The sequence below is a fragment of the Buteo buteo genome, chromosome 15 (assembly GCF_964188355.1).
Source record: "Buteo buteo chromosome 15, bButBut1.hap1.1, whole genome shotgun sequence".
Classification (NCBI taxonomy): domain Eukaryota; kingdom Metazoa; phylum Chordata; class Aves; order Accipitriformes; family Accipitridae; genus Buteo; species Buteo buteo.
Window position 1 is genome coordinate 12,461,448 of NC_134185.1, and position 15,708 is coordinate 12,477,155.

A 15,708-nucleotide genomic window follows, 5' to 3' on the forward strand; every position below is an offset into this window, starting at 1 on the left:
AGGTGACTTTTTTAGTAAACCAAGGGGTTTCTTGCCACTCAGGTTACACTGTACATGGAGTCGGTTGGGCTGAAGGTGGTAAGATTCTGCAGTCTCATCCTGGCATTTCAGTATGCCTATACCTGAGTTGCTTCAGCCACAGCCTGTTGTCCAGCTCACTGTTACACATACATCGGCCACAGAGTTGTATGATGGGTTCAGTGAAGCAGCAGAAAGCATGTGCTTTTTGAAGTGGTCTTGACCCTGTAATGTTAGCTGTTTTGCGTGTCAGAAGAGTGATATATTAGTACAAGGAAATGCTACTGTCTGTGTTGTAAGAAGATTGCAATTAGTTCCCACGTATATCCTTTTCTGGTTTTCAAATCTAAATCCCTGACAAGAATATAAAAAGCTGCAATGCTATAAAAAGTGTATTTGGACCTAATACTTTAAGAACTTATTTTATAATAGCTGCTACTTAAAACACCCCATGCTGGATTTGGATACTGGGGTTTATTGAAGAACCAGAAAGATTAGAGCTTTTACCCTACTTGGTTGTCTCCAACTCCTGCCCCAGCACTACATTCCCTGGGTCTCTGCTTCCCAGCAGGGAGGTCACTGCTGGTCCAGGAAGGTCAGGCATGAAGTTGTGCTGGTTCCTGCTGTGCTGCTGCTCATGGTTCCCCATCTCGGGTGTCACTGGCCAAGGATCTCCAGGATATTCCCTGCCCCACCAAACGCCACCCACCACCCCCCCCACACACACTGCCTGTTAGCATTCACACTGTAAGATGATTTCACCTGTGGCAGATGCTTATAACAAGGAAGTGTCCTCAGCCCCCCACAGATTCTTGCTCATCTCCAAATGCAACGGACTACACCACACTCCTCTTCTTCATCCTGATTCCTCCCACCACCCCCGTGCCCCAATCCTGCTTCCCTTCCACGTACAATTAATTGTATGGTCCAGTAACGAGTTGCACGAGCAGTCCTTTAACACCGCCACCGATTCTGCTTGCTAAAGCAGAAACATGGCAAATTGTCCCTAAGCAGCCTGCTGTCACCTGCCCTGTCCCCCGAGAAAACCAAAACCTTAACCCAGGTTCCTCTGAGGAGAGAGTGAGGTCGGCAGCCCGTGGTCCAGTGCTGTGACCTGCTGAGGGGGAGAAGAGCTGGGACAGAAACGTCCTGGGCCAAGAACAAGCTGCTTCTGTGGTGAGCGACGAAGCACGTTCTCCGATGGGATGAATAAATCACGGGTGCTGCAGCTCTTGCCCAGTTCTCAGGTTTTCACAGCGAGCGGAGCTGAAGAGGGTGCTCCTGAGGAACACCCGGGAGCTGTGGAAGCCGCTGGAGATGTCGGGTCAACGACACCGCCTGGTGAGGCAGCACGGGGCACCCGAGTCAAAGCTCTGAGATGACTGAAGCAGCAAGGTAAAGCCTTAGGGACTTTGTGACTGAATTTGGAGAGAAGAGGCGCGAAATAAAAAGCCAATGACAGGTACGTGGGCTTGAGAGAGAGCGTATGGATGAGAAAGGCCCGTGGAGGTCTGGGGGGGTTGGGTGAATATTAACGCGTGTCTCAGGAGTAGAAAGTGTAGCGCTGCTGCCCCAAAAGCGTTTGTAATGTGTGCATAAACCATACATCTGCTGCGTTAGACTGAGGCTGCAGGAAAGATGCTGGGGCCACCACATCTGCTGCAGTGCAAGGCTCTGAAGGCACGTTTAACCAGGACTTTCAGGGAGACAAGTACAGCTTGTGGAAGAGAGAAGGGTGCACATATATCTAAGATAATCCCAAAGAAGACGTGGGGGTAGTGGCTTTTGAGAACTGGCCACTGGTTAGTGGGAATACCCTTAGGGTGAAGAGGCTGAAGTGGAAATCAGTCACGCACCTTATAAGATGGAAGAAAAGGGCCAGAGGTTCTGGAGCAAGAGAGAAAAGAAATGGATATTTGGGATTTCCATAAAATTTAGGCCTGGGCAGGACTAGGCAGCAGAAGCTCTTAGTATCAGAACCTGAGCTCTGGTGGCCCTGATTTCCCACAAAAATCCCATTTTTGGCAACTCACCTTCCTTCTTTTAAACCTTGTCTCTCACAGATACCAGTTCTGAATGGGCTTGAGGGTGGCCCTTTAACCCAGCCAAAGAAAGATTACTGTGCCAAAAGCCTGTGTTGCTAACCAAAGACTTGAGTCTCGGTTCCTGTGGCCTCCATTTTCAAAGACTCAGTCTAACACATCCTAAATTAACTCACCAGGCAACAGAGTATGAAATCGGACATGACCGATCGATCCTTGGGCATTGATTCAAAGCGAAACTAATGGAATGTAAAGAAAATGAATGTAAAGAATCTATCATACTCGAAAGGCTGCCTATTTAGCCATTTTACAAAATAAAATTTCGTTTCAGAGCTGGGTGAAGGTGTAATGTTTGAAGAACTGACTAAAACAAGGCATAGGGACATTGCAAACTATTGCCATACAGATTGAGCCTTGAGGGAATGGCTTTGTTAGATGCCACTGACTAAAATAATTGCATGATAATTTTGGCTAGAGGCACCAGCCTATCATCTGATGATTTTTAAACTGTGCATGGATAGCTTAGGCTGAGTGATCTTAACATCCAGCTATAAAGAACCGAGAAGTCCGCTCAGCGTACCACATCTATGCTTTGGCTCTTGGAAAAAAAAAAAAAAAGTCTTAGCACTGTCAAAGGAAGGTCTCTGAGCTATAGCAATCGGCAGCGCTGCGTGCTCCTTCTGCAATGCTCTGAGTAACCAAGGGCTTTCTCCTAAGGTAAGCGGCAGAAAAATAATCCTTCCTAGGGCAGTATGAAGCAATGCGAATTAAACCCAGGAGTATTTGCATCTTAGCATTTAACTTTTTCTGACAAGAAATTTAAGATTTAACTCTGCTTTTTCAAATCACAGCTGATGAAAACCTGGCATAGATTTAATATAGAAGTGATCTGAATAGTGGCAAATGATCAAATGAACTTTAAAATAAAGAAGTAACAAAAACAAGAAATAAAGAAACTTCTTTGAAGAGAAATGGTGGATTTCCATCTGGTTCTAACTGATTACATGCATGAATTTTTATTGTTTGAAATAACCATTCAAAAGTATTTGGACAGACACAAAGGTAGTCAGATTGTATAATGAGAAATGTCTCAGGTATGTACTATCTATACTAAAAATGGTATATTTCTAGTATGCTAGGCTAGTATACTAGAATGCTAGAATTTCTAGTCTACTAGTAGACTGGAAATAATGATATGATTGATATTTGAGATTATTCTCTTACAGTAAACTGAAATTACTCTGTTACACAGAATTCAGAGAAGACCAGGGAGGGGAAGGATGGAAAAATGGGAAGCACATTGCTATGACAAGGTTGTAAAGTAGTTTTGGCTGATTTCTTAGAATCTCTGGCTTTCATGGCTCTCCACTAACTTCTTTACTTTATAGACAATGTTCACCATGTCAATATTTATGCTGTGGTTCTACCAGTACAGATTTGAGGCAAAGTGTCTTGGTATAATAAGTTTACTTAGTGAATTAGACCACTCCTACAATTACTCTCCCCTCTTGGCTGTTATAAAGGAGCAGTGAGGACAGAGTTCTTTAAATACTGGTAGAAACAACTTAAGAAACAAACCCACATCTGTAGAGCCAGAGTGATATGTTTATACTCCTCTTTCTGTCCTCTCTTACCCGGAATGGTTGCATTCACTTTCTGTTCCAAAATGAGCGACGATAATTCCTACTGCCAGGGGAATGCTAGCATTTCATCTTTGGGATTAAAACATTTCTCCCTTCCCTTTTATTCCTGCATTTACATTGTAGCATCTCACTTGTTTGTGGTGGTGGGGGTTTTGGTTTGGGTTTTTTTGTGGAGTCTATCAATTTCGCTGAGGGATCAGCCATTCACAAGGCAGCAAATATACCCAAAGCTCCTTTGCTTAACTCTTGCGTTGCCGTCATTCAGTCACCTTTCAGGGGAAGTGGCACAGAGCAATCAGCAAGTGTCACCCACTTGTACTTGCCCTCTTCAGTACTCTGCATTTGGGAGCTTGCTCTACGTAAACCTCCACTTCTCGCTTTACTGAAGGTGAACTATTCTGTATCAGCACTTCCAAGCTTGGAAAAACAGGTTCAACATTTGTAGCTTGAGATGTAACATTTTCCAGTAAACATTTCAACATATGAACATGTGTACACCCACCCAACCTATGATATTGCAACAATTTGATATCTGCTCTGAATAAAATCCATACAAAGTCAGAAGAAAGACCTGATGCTGTTCTTTAAAGATGAGGAAAATGGACTACAATAATTATTGGTGACTTTTCTTTTATTATGTATCTTATTTCAAAAATATGCATGGGAGGGAAGGAGTGGGGAAAGAAGATATTCCAGGTACATCACAGCACCTAAGAAATTGCCTGACTGGCTAGGTTTCCTCAAGCAGTTCCCTGTGTCAAAAGGGAATTTCATTGTATAGATTCAAATTTGCAGAAAAAAAACCTCCAAATGCAGAAATGTGATAATAAACTTTGTAGGATGCCTGTGCAGACAATGGCTGCACTATTGGTTACAATTGAAAATCTTTACTTGCAGTGTGGATAAATACAGCCTCCAAGCAGAATCGTGCTATGGGGGATCATGTCATAAACCATAACCAAGTTATATTGATAATGGTGATCTCACACAGCTGTGCCATCAATTAAAACTGTGTAAGATTTAGGGTACTGCAACCAGGCACTCTTAAAAAAACTTAGAAATTGCACTTTACTAAAGATTGTGGTTTCGTGGAATTTGGGAAGTTTTGAAAGTACAGTAGCATAAAAAATTTAAGTGCAAACCCTACAGTAGATATGATCCCAGTTGCTTTCAATATTTTATTACCATGTTAGCAGAAAAAAATTCCAGGGATGCAATACCGAACATGTGATGCATTCACAAATAAACAAATACCTTACATTTCAATTCCCCACAATACCTGAAGCTCCTGAATAGTTACCAGAGAAGCGGCTTGGAAATCAGGCACCTGGCAGGAGAAGGTAGATCAATTTGCTGGTGATTCAAAGAGATTCTGGGAAAGAGATAGTTAAAAAGATCGTCTCACTCTCACAGCTAAAAAGGTCCATATCACTGCACTATGTAATCCCTGTTTTCTTTCTCTCATATGTTGAAATTTATAATGGAGACGAAGTCCTGGTGATTCAATAAGACTTTAAGTGCATAAAATTAAAGATATTAATCCTAGAAACACTCTTAGTTTATTAACATTATCCTAGAACTGAGGCTACTTACACACGTACGGCTATGTGTAAATTAGCTATGTATTCGTAGTTTCAGGAATCCAAGTGAGAAACTTGTGGATTGTTACCCTGGTAGATGGGAAAATATTGGATGGATGGCACTAATAATGCTACTGCCTTGGGGCTGAAAACGAAACATTTTTCTGTCACAGTTATGAGATATGTCTCAAAACATTATCAAACGAATTAAAGCCACGAGCATTATATATTATGGCAAAACTATGGCAAAGCCACAGACAGTGGAATGGAGTGGGTGTAGAATTAAACTACAGCGGGCAAAGGATTTGCAAAGTGAAAAAAAGTTGTCTTCTTTCCCAGTGGGTAGAAAGTAGTGTAAAACTGTAGGCAGTTAAGAAGTACGGTGGCTTACGGCTGAAATCAATCTCTCTTAAGCTTAAAATAATCTCACATTTGCATCTTTCACCAGTAATCGTAAAGTCTGCCTTCATTTAAAGACCCATTAAGTAGAAAATAATGATGAACTTCTAAGAGCTCTCCTGTTATTAGAAGAATGTATAGGAAAGATCATTATTTTTAAAGAAATACTGACAAAGGGCATTTCCAAAAGTAATCCAGTATTGTACTAAAGTAACGTAATTTTGGGGTATTTCAGGTATGAACCTCTGACCATGGGGGACTGGAACCTGCTGGGCAGCATCCTTGAAGAAGTGCACATCCACTCCACCATAGTTGGCAAAATCTGGCTCACGATCCTGTTCATATTCCGGATGCTGGTGCTGGGAGTGGCTGCCGAAGATGTCTGGGACGACGAGCAGTCCGAGTTCATCTGCAACACGGAGCAACCTGGCTGCAGCAATATCTGTTACGACAAAGCCTTCCCCATCTCTTTGATCAGATACTGGGTACTGCAGATCATATTTGTCTCTTCTCCGTCGCTAGTTTACATGGGCCACGCGCTCTACAGATTAAGGGCTCTCGAGAAAGAGCGTCAGAAGAGGAGAGCCCACCTGCGGGCTCAGCTGGAGGATCTGGAGCCCGTGCCCGAGGAACACAGGAGAGTGGAGAGGGAACTGCGTAAGCTGGAGGAACAGAAGAAAGTGCATAAGGCGCCCCTGAGAGGGTCCCTGCTGCGCACCTACGTCCTACATATCCTGACCCGGTCGGTGGTCGAAGTGGGCTTTATGATAGGTCAGTATCTTTTATACGGGTTTCACATGTCCCCCCTGTACAAATGCACTCGGCCCCCTTGCCCTAACACGGTGGATTGTTTTGTGTCCCGACCCACAGAGAAGACCGTCTTTATGGTTTTCATGAACAGCATCGCCGCGGTCTCCCTCTTCCTCAACATCCTAGAAATCGCCCACCTGGGCCTCAAGAAGATCCAGAAGAGCCTCTACGGGCGGCCGCGGCGGCCGCCGGGCCCCGCCGAGGAGGACACCAGCCTCTACAACTCCAAGAAGAGCTCCGCGGTGCCGCCGGCCTGCCCGCCCGCCGCCGCCGCCCCGCCGCCGCCGCCCCACGGCCCCGCTCCTCCCGCCGCCGCTCCGGCTCCGGCGGGGCCGCCGGGCCGTCAGCACCGCGGAGAGCTCCGCGGCGCCCCGTCGCCCCGCCGCCGGCACAGCGCGGCGCAGCACCACGGACAGCACCCGCCGCCGCCGCTGCCGCCGCCCTCGTCCAGCAGCGAGGAGGCACCGCGGGCGGCGGCGGCGGCGGGCGGCCCCCCCGGGGCGGCGGCGGAGGCGGCGGCGGCGGGCCCCCGCCGGGCTCCCCGCAAGCACAGCCGGGTGAGCCTCCGCCGCGACCTCGACGAGGAGCGCGGCGACTCCCCGGACAGCGGCCACTGCCCGGGCACCCGCAAGTCCAGCTTCCTCTCCCGCGTCCTCACCGGCAGCCGGGCGGGCAGCGACAGCGAGAGCTCCGCCTCCCGCGGCGGACCCGGCCCCGGCCCCGGTCCCGGCTCCGGCTCCGGCTCCGGCTCCCGCTCCGGCCCCGGCTCCGGCTCGGAGGGGAAGCGCCGCGAGGAGGACAGCCCGCCCGGCAGCCCGCCGCCGGCCGCCGCCACGGGACGCCGCGTGTCGATGGCAAGTAGGGTCCAGGGGGGGCCCGCGGGAGGGGGGCGGCGGGGGGGGGGGGCGGCCCGGCTGCCTTTTCCCGGCCCCGGGGAGGAGGGGGCCGGCCGGGTGCGGGGAGCGGGGAGGCTCGGGCAGGGCTTCCGGCACAGCCCTAACGCCTGGCATCCTCCCGCACCAAGGCGAGCTCCCGCACGCCCGGTCTCCTTCTGCGGTGAAGGTAAAAACATCCCTGGGAAGCTACGGAGCGCCGAGGGCCGCTACGCCACCCGGCCTCGGCTTCTTTATACCCGTTACACCATCCCAACTGTCCTCACGGAAGCTTGTTCCGCTCCAGCCTGCTCGAAGAGCTGCTGTAAGAAAGAGAAGGCTTGAGTGCGTCGAGTTCAACGGCTCCACTTCTCTCGGCTGCGGGGGGTTTCTCCCAGAGGCGACCACCGAGTCGAGTAATTGCTCAATGAATAAAAGTCAAAAGATCTACATATAAAACACCAAATAATTGCAACGCCAGAGCCAACGCCAACGGAATTGCGTTTTCAGCAGCTGTTCCTATTCCTTGGTCACACGCTCTAAGCTCAGTGTTGGTAAGATACGGTGTTTGCATTCAAGAACCAGCGAGGGGTTTTTTTAAAGTAGTTTGAATTCTGATTGCCCCAGATGACAGGATTTTTCCTCTGAGAGCAAAAAAGCTCCTTTACAAACGCTTGCAGGAGCAAGCCCTTAAATAAATGCCTTTTTATAGGGCATGTAATAAGCAGAAGATTCCTTCACACAATACTCAGAGTGACAGATTCTGTTCAATTTTTTTCTCACTCCGCGTAAAAAGAAATACTTTTTCTAAATACAAAACAAACAAAAGCAAGCAAGCAAACAAACAACCTCAAATCTTTTGTGGTAGGTAAGAAGCACAAGCCACTCTTACACATTGCTTATCAAAAACCTGTTTGTGGGTTCCAGTTCTCCTGGAGTTATAGTTTCTACAATATATAATCAGCATAAGTCATGTTTAGTTGTCGCTTAGATGCATTTTAACCACTTTCACTTTGATGTTTCTAGTAGAGGAAGAGGGCCTACAGTCCAATCTGTCAGTCTGCTGGTTTTTGATACACAGATGAGAAGGCTCTTTAAAAAGGTGAAGTGCAAAAAGTTATTCAAGCAAGACGGAATTTCAGTAGCCCCTGTTGAGAACTCACAGAAGTTGCCTGGCAGCTTTTACTGTTTAATGACAATGATGCTGTCTTCCAGGGGAGATCTTACAGAGAAATATAGTCAGTTTGCAAAGCAATGCCATTACTCTTGAAAGTAACACTCTTCCAGCATGCTGCCTTTAGGGATCATTATGCAAGGGACTGATACTAGCATTTTAAAATGTGACTCCTGTAGGTATGCTACCTGTTGCTTCCTACTTACTGCATGATATTTTAAAGTAAAGGTGCTTCTATATACAGTTGAGCCAAGATTTTGGCAAATGCACTTAACTGCTAGCACTGCTACAGCATTTTATGAATGCGAATTTCAACACACAAATATGCTGGTGCATCACAAAAGTGTTGAATCTGGGCATTAAAGCTTGTGTAAGCTTCTGGTCTGAATATCCCAATTCCTATATTCACTATTCAATTTTAGTTGTCAAGGGCACTCAGTGCTGGTTTGATTTGTTTGAATTTGACTTCCAGGAGACAATCATCATGTATTAATGTTTAGATAAAAGAAAAATATGTATGATTAGATTTACCTGTGTGAAAAGCGCATGTAAAAATTAGTGAGTCTATCTAAAAAAAAGTACTTAAAAGGAATGGTATTTACAAAATTCCAACTGAAGCACACAAAAAAATATTACCTACTGCCATGCCTGGTTAATAGTGACTTGCAACAGTAATGCAGAGAAAGGACAGACACTTTTTAACATAACAAGGAATCCACATGTATAAACATTTTCTAAATGGCCAAAATACAGTCTATACTAACCTGGATTTTACTAATCTAAGCTGGATAGCCAAATGGAGAAAAAACATAGTGGAACCCACACTGTTCTTCAATTTTCTTTGATAACAACTTTTCCAAACTATCATCTTTAGTTCCATACTGGCTTGAACATTTTCTTTTTCCCTTCATCCATACCATTCTGTCAGAATTTGTCTGTAGCATTCTTTGCATTAGCTCAATGAGAGAGGAGTATCAACTTAACATTACAAATATCACTTTCTGTACCTCAACAACCATCCTAGCACCCTCCAGTCAAACACATACTCACGCTCTGTGCTAAGATAGCAGGACAACTGCAACTACCCACAACCACCATGGCTTCCTTAGCTGAAAGAAAGACTCTGCATACAAGTCAACTACGTCCTGTGAGTTATGGCATTGCAAGGACCGAACAGATCTAATAGTACAGTTATGGATGCTTGACTTTAAGCCAGTGATAAGATTTTTTTTGAGCAATATTATCAATGCCATTTCCACACCAAACTTGAGTCTCTAACAGATAAATAACTATTATTAAGGACAACTAAATGTTGTAAAAGTTACCTCTCATAATGTATGGCACCCTCTTGATCAAACCAGGAAGACTAGGAGGTGGATAGTAGTTGGCCAGGTCATGATCAAGTGATTTTTTCCAAGAAAGTACAAAACTGCATCCCTCAAACAGAACAGGAAATTCGTCTTGTGTAATAGGACTTCCTCTTTGGAGGAAAGGCTACTTTGGACCCTTAAGAGAGAATGCATTCAATCCTTCCTTGAAAACCCTTATGAAACAGCTCAGTAGAATATTGAATACAAAATGCATGTTTGGCATGAGGATTCCTCAATGTTTCAGACTTCAGTTCAAACTAGACAAACTATATATATATAAAAGAAGAAATGCCCTTTCCATTGTTAGGATTTGTACAGACCAACCATGTTTGACCACAATGCAAACTAACAAGGCTATTTAAAACTTCCTCGTCTGGAATTGGTGGAGGTGAAGAGCCATTTCTTCATGTCTGACTGTGGCATAAAACCTTTAAAAAATATTTACGCTTCAACTGTTTAGTTTTACACCCAAACCACTCACTCTTCATACTCTATTCAGTTTCTTGGTCATTGCATTGTCCAAAGCTATCCATTATTCAGACTGGGAAGCAAAAATGAGAGAGGCAGAAATCTTGAAAAACTTATTAGGCTAAAGGCTTCTCAAGACACTCTGACCCATTGGGAAAAAGTATCTTTTCCTTGAGCCGCTGCTGGTCAAAATTTAGATCTCTTAGGTTCTGAGGACAGACCACCAAAACTGGACCTTCATTGCATCAGGGAAAGCACACGGCAAAGCATAGGAGGAGAGAGTCACGGCATGCCATGAGGGTAATTTGCAACTGATTTCAGTCCACCTAAACACAATGACAAGAGCATCACCAGCTATACGTGTAAGTTAATCTCAACTCGATGGAGACCTGGGGTAAATAACGTTACAAAACTCTACATTGACAAGGGAATTCAGGATCTGTGTGCGGCTGAACCCAGGCTATCTGCAAACCTCCAAAACCTTGGTACTGAGGAACGCAGTCAGCATGCTTTGAAGTGATAGCAAACAATTTGTTCACTGATAACTGTCTCCAAGCTAATAATTTCCAAGGCTCACTTAGAGGATACATCTTAGAGAATACATGGTACCTTATCGTCTAAGAAATATCGCGGGTACACAGACAGTTCTGCCCTAAGTTTTGCATCTCTTGCCACATTTTAACTTTTATTTAAAAGGGGAGATACAGCTATGGAGCAAGGAACACCTTCTGCACGGTCCTAGGCTGCCGGCCTCTCTTTGGCAAGCAGGCCTTAAATGGCTGCTTTTCACACACAACTCAGTGAAAAGAGCCACACTGAATTTAGTATAACTACAATCACAATGACAACTGGGGGTTGGATTCACAAAGCTGTGTAGGAATTATGCTGCTGGCAGTAAGATTCTGCACATGAATGAAATTATGAGGAAAAAAACCCAAAACCAACATAATTTGCACCAGTCAGGCCCTTGGCTGGTGCATGATACATTTTGAAGTCTGATAAAATTAATAGGCTGATGCGGTCAAAGGTCAGTATATAACTAGTACACATACAATCATCTCTGCTGTCTTGAAAATAGGTGGGGCCAGGAACTATAGCCTACAATAGGCATCTAGCGCTTGGAGCATTGCACTAAGGGGTAGTGTCTCATGGCCTCATGCGTGCAAGGCTCTGTGAAGCCATTGGGACCATTTAATAACTCTCTTTTTCTCTCTGGGGGGATAAAATAAGAGGAGACCTGAGCGCTCCAGCTGAACAGCTAGAGAGGGAGAGAGCTTTACTTCCAAAGTCAGCCTTTGCCAGAATCAAGCAGTCTTCCTCCTTGGCCATTTTCTACAAACCAAAGGAACGATTGCAGAACATCGGAAAGCTCAGCTGAGCATGGCCACAGCCTGGCATTGCGTTTTTCAGAGCGTCACAGTGTCATCACATCATTTCTACAAAAGCTGGAGGCTGTGTGATATGTCATTGCTAGCTGGGTTTGAAGTCTTTTGCTAGCTGTGTCTCTCCCCGCCTTTCTAAACCAGAGGCCTCCAGTTGCACGCTGCCTGAGCGTGTCCAGCATCAGTTCTTTTTGGCCTATATATAATAGTTTTCTAAAGAATCCTAAGATGTGCTCTAAAACCTATGAGTTTTAATTTGATTAACTGGAATTGGGAGTATTTATACTAGGTTGGCAACTCTTCTCACAAAGGCACCATCCTTCAGATGACTTGGAAGTAAGGCATCACATTTGCACCCCAAGCCTAAATCTGCATAGAGAGAACCACTGTGCTATTCCTCTTGCTTGAGTATCTGAGGATATACCAAGAAGATGGGAAGACTTGACATTATCTAATGGTTGTATTTCTTCATTGAGCCAAGATAAGTTCCTGGAATCACAAAACAAAATTGGAAGTCATTAGAAGATTTATAATATTCTTAGCAATATTTTAGCTGAACCGCTCTCCTGGGAAACCAAAATTATTAGCTCAAGATTTTCAGAAAGAATTAGGCATTTTAGGCACTCAACTTCAGATTTTTGTTTTTCAAGAAGTGCTGAGTTTTCCTCACTGTCACATCTATTCCTTATTCTTTAGCCCACCCTCTCCTCCAGAGAGCCCTGTGCTGTCAGTGTCATTTCTTTAAGTCTATATTTTTGGCTACAAAGTAATCAATGTATCTTTAAAAGCAAGGCCCCCTCCTCATGGTGAATGAGGGAGATAAACCTGATAATGAAGCAGCTGGTAAAGCTGATACTCTCAGCTCACAGAATTGGATCGAGATAGGGCTGCTGATTTTATTCATTTGCAGAAAAGAAAGTCTCTGGGGCTGAAATCCTGGCTCTGCCAAAGTTGGGGAATTTTTACGATTCACTGGGTCCAGCTTCCCTCACTGCATTGCTTTTTTATTCCTCTGTGCTGTTCAATTCTTTTTCTACTTCTCAATTCTCCATTCATCTTTGAGCCTTTTACCCAGTGGGAAAATACTCCATAGTAAGCAGGATATGAAAGAAAGAGCCGCTATTCAGCCTGAATGCTTGCAGTCTTCTCCAGAACAAGGCATGTTTACTCACCCTTTCAACAACACTTGAGGAATAAATATCCACTCATTTAACTAGCTGCTCACCCGCTCTCGCTTCTCGGGCTGGGAACAGTTTGATAAGAGTCAATGTACATTGAAACAACAAACCTGATAACCGCCGAGGAGTTATTTAGACAGCTGAGCTCCACCAGCAAAATCCAGAGGGGGGGTAAGGGACTGGTAAAACCCGGTGTTCCTCTAGGATGTTTAAGAATCCTAAAAGGTATTCACATTTACACCCGCTGGTAACTACTGCTGGTTTTGTACAGTTTTTCTATGCAAACACCTCTTCTTTTTTGAAAAAACCCCATATTAAATGCCACAGTAGTTGTATTTTATTCTGCCCTGGAGCACTCAGGAGAACCTCATGGTGATGACAGCCAGTGTACCAATTATCCTGCAAAAGCTATTTGGTCACCCAGAGGTAACCATTCACCAGTTGCACAAACACAAATAAACTTTGGGGGGTCAGCAGCAGTTGACAACTAATGAACCCCTCTGAGGATTTCTGCAGCAACAAATGTATAAGCTGGATTTTAGAAAGTGGAACTCACTTAATTGAGTTCATCTTGGTATGGTTTTAAAGCAATCAAAAATATACAAAACCCCTTGACATGTAAAGCAAAGGACTCTAGGATGGGTCCACTGCTTTCAAGCAAGTTACTTCAGGGATTAACGTGTTTATTTTGGTTTAAAAGCACGGTGTTCCCCTTCTCCCCATCCTCCCTTTAGCATTGAACAAAGCCCTACAAGGTAAGTATGTTGTCAGCTAAACACCCGATTTCCCACTTTCCCAAATATATGTGTGTTGGGGTTAATTACTATGATAACATTTCTTTTTCTCCTTTAAGCCAATTCAGCTTCATGCTTTCTTTCTCTTGTTATCTTTCAGAGCATGCTCCTAGAACTATCATCTATCATGAAAAAGTAATGACATTCTGAGGAGAAGAAATAAACTAAGGGATTGAGCACAAACTGCCTTCAGCAAAGAGATAAAAAGCAGATTATCTATTGCTCTGTTCCCCTCTCCTGCCACTATAATGCTAAATTCATAGTACAGTGTAAGAAAGCAAATATTTTATTCCTCCATTTTACGCCAGTCCCAACCGTACCGTACTCTGATTGTTGGTGTTAAGGGGTAGCTTGCTCCATGACTCAAGATTTTTCTCACGTAGACTGAGCTGGATCTGGTCAGTGTGTGCTGCCACTGCAGAAATAGCCTTGTGTCTTTGGGAGAACATTTTGGGATGTACAACTTGTTGTGCATGCTAGCAGTGTTCATATCAGAAACCAGCCTGATCCATTGACCTTCGAGGTAGCGGAAGACCCAAGGCACCTACAAGAAAGGGTTAGTTTGATTTGAAAGTAACCTGGAAGGCTACGTGGCCTCTATCTCCCCAGGCTTCAGCAGCCAATGAATAAAAGATGGAAGAAACACTCAAGGAATCTGAAGGGACAGAGAATTTGAGAGAGAGAAAAAAAACAGCTGAGGAATACACTGCTGCTCATCTGGCTGTGCTAATGCAGTCCTCAAGCTCTGACAGAGACTTTCCATGCTAATGTAGCCTCCTCATAGCTAATACTTTTGGCTTCAAAATCTAAACTAAGTCAAATCAGGCAATTTATTTCAAGTGCAAAACATCTGTGCTTTTCTTCAGTTTGCTGTTCAAGAAGATCTGCAAGGTATCACCTCAGGGTCATGAAAATCTTATTCCCTTCACTGTCTCATTAGTTGATATAGAGGAACTGAAAGACACGTAAAGCCCAAAAGAGCTCATTTTCAGTTTGCTAGGACAGACTGGCTCTGGAAGGTTTGATTTCTGGGTTGTATGCAGCCCAAGAAAGCAGTCCTTCCACTTGTGTATCTGGAAAATAAAGCACCTTTCTCTGACTGTCCCTGACCCTGTTTCTGGCCACATGCTTGTGGCTGCTTTTATTTGTCAAGCTTATCGTAGCTCGCATTTGCTATCACCTCAACGGCAGGCAATGCTTGGAACAAGCTTGTTTGCTATGCCAGTTTCCCTAAGCATAAAAATCCTCTATGACTTGACAACTCTAAGGCAAAGCTAGCAGAAAGCAGGTCAGCAGGAAAAAAGAGTCAAGCATAAAGATTGCTTGAGATTACAGTGGTGTTGTTCTAGCGTACATGATTTACATTCATATTCTGCCTCACTACAAACTCATTGACAGTTTGTCTGTGCATTTGTTTAGCATTTTAAGGCAAAAAAAGGAAATACTTAAGATGGTGGCCATTAAGTGCCAGCAACAACTGATTAGGGATGGAGAAACAGCTTTGCTAAAGTACATTCTCTACTGCCAGGCTATGTGTACATGTGGTGGATGCTACATCTTCTGACAGATTTGAGGGGGTGGGAAGCTTTCTTCATATATGCTCAACAGGAAGATTCAGAAAACTGGGGAACTCTGGAAAGTAACGCTTGATCTTCTTCCATGAGAATTTTAAGATTGAAAAATCGCAGGCAACTTTCACTGCCGCAGATGGAGGAGGATGCAGTTTGCCTCCCTGAGGATGGTGGCCCAGGGCACACAATTTACGGTTTCCTGTCTGGTGATAAAAAAGCCTGGGGACCTCCCTCTAGCAGCTTGCCCTCCTCCCCGCTCCCTGCGGCAGCAGCCCAGCAAGTGTGTGGACCAGGGCAGGACAGCTTGTCATGCCAGGGACCCTTCCCAGGTCTCCTCCTGCCAAGCTGTTGAGCAGGCTCTCAGGTTGCCTCCAACCCAAGGAGAGAGGTGGCTGCCATGAGGTTGG

The 15,708-nt window shown here is 44.7% G+C and overlaps 1 protein-coding gene across 1 annotated transcript; it reads left to right on the forward strand.

Annotated features, from left to right (window-relative positions):
- The first annotated feature begins 5,933 nt into the window (after positions 1-5,933).
- Positions 5,934-13,880, forward strand: GJA10 (gap junction protein alpha 10). Its single transcript, XM_075046366.1, has 2 exons — positions 5,934-7,350; positions 13,831-13,880. Exons 1-2 carry the CDS (start codon positions 5,934-5,936, stop codon positions 13,878-13,880), a joined length of 1,467 nt encoding a protein of 488 aa, XP_074902467.1.
- The last annotated feature ends 1,828 nt before the right edge of the window (positions 13,881-15,708 follow it).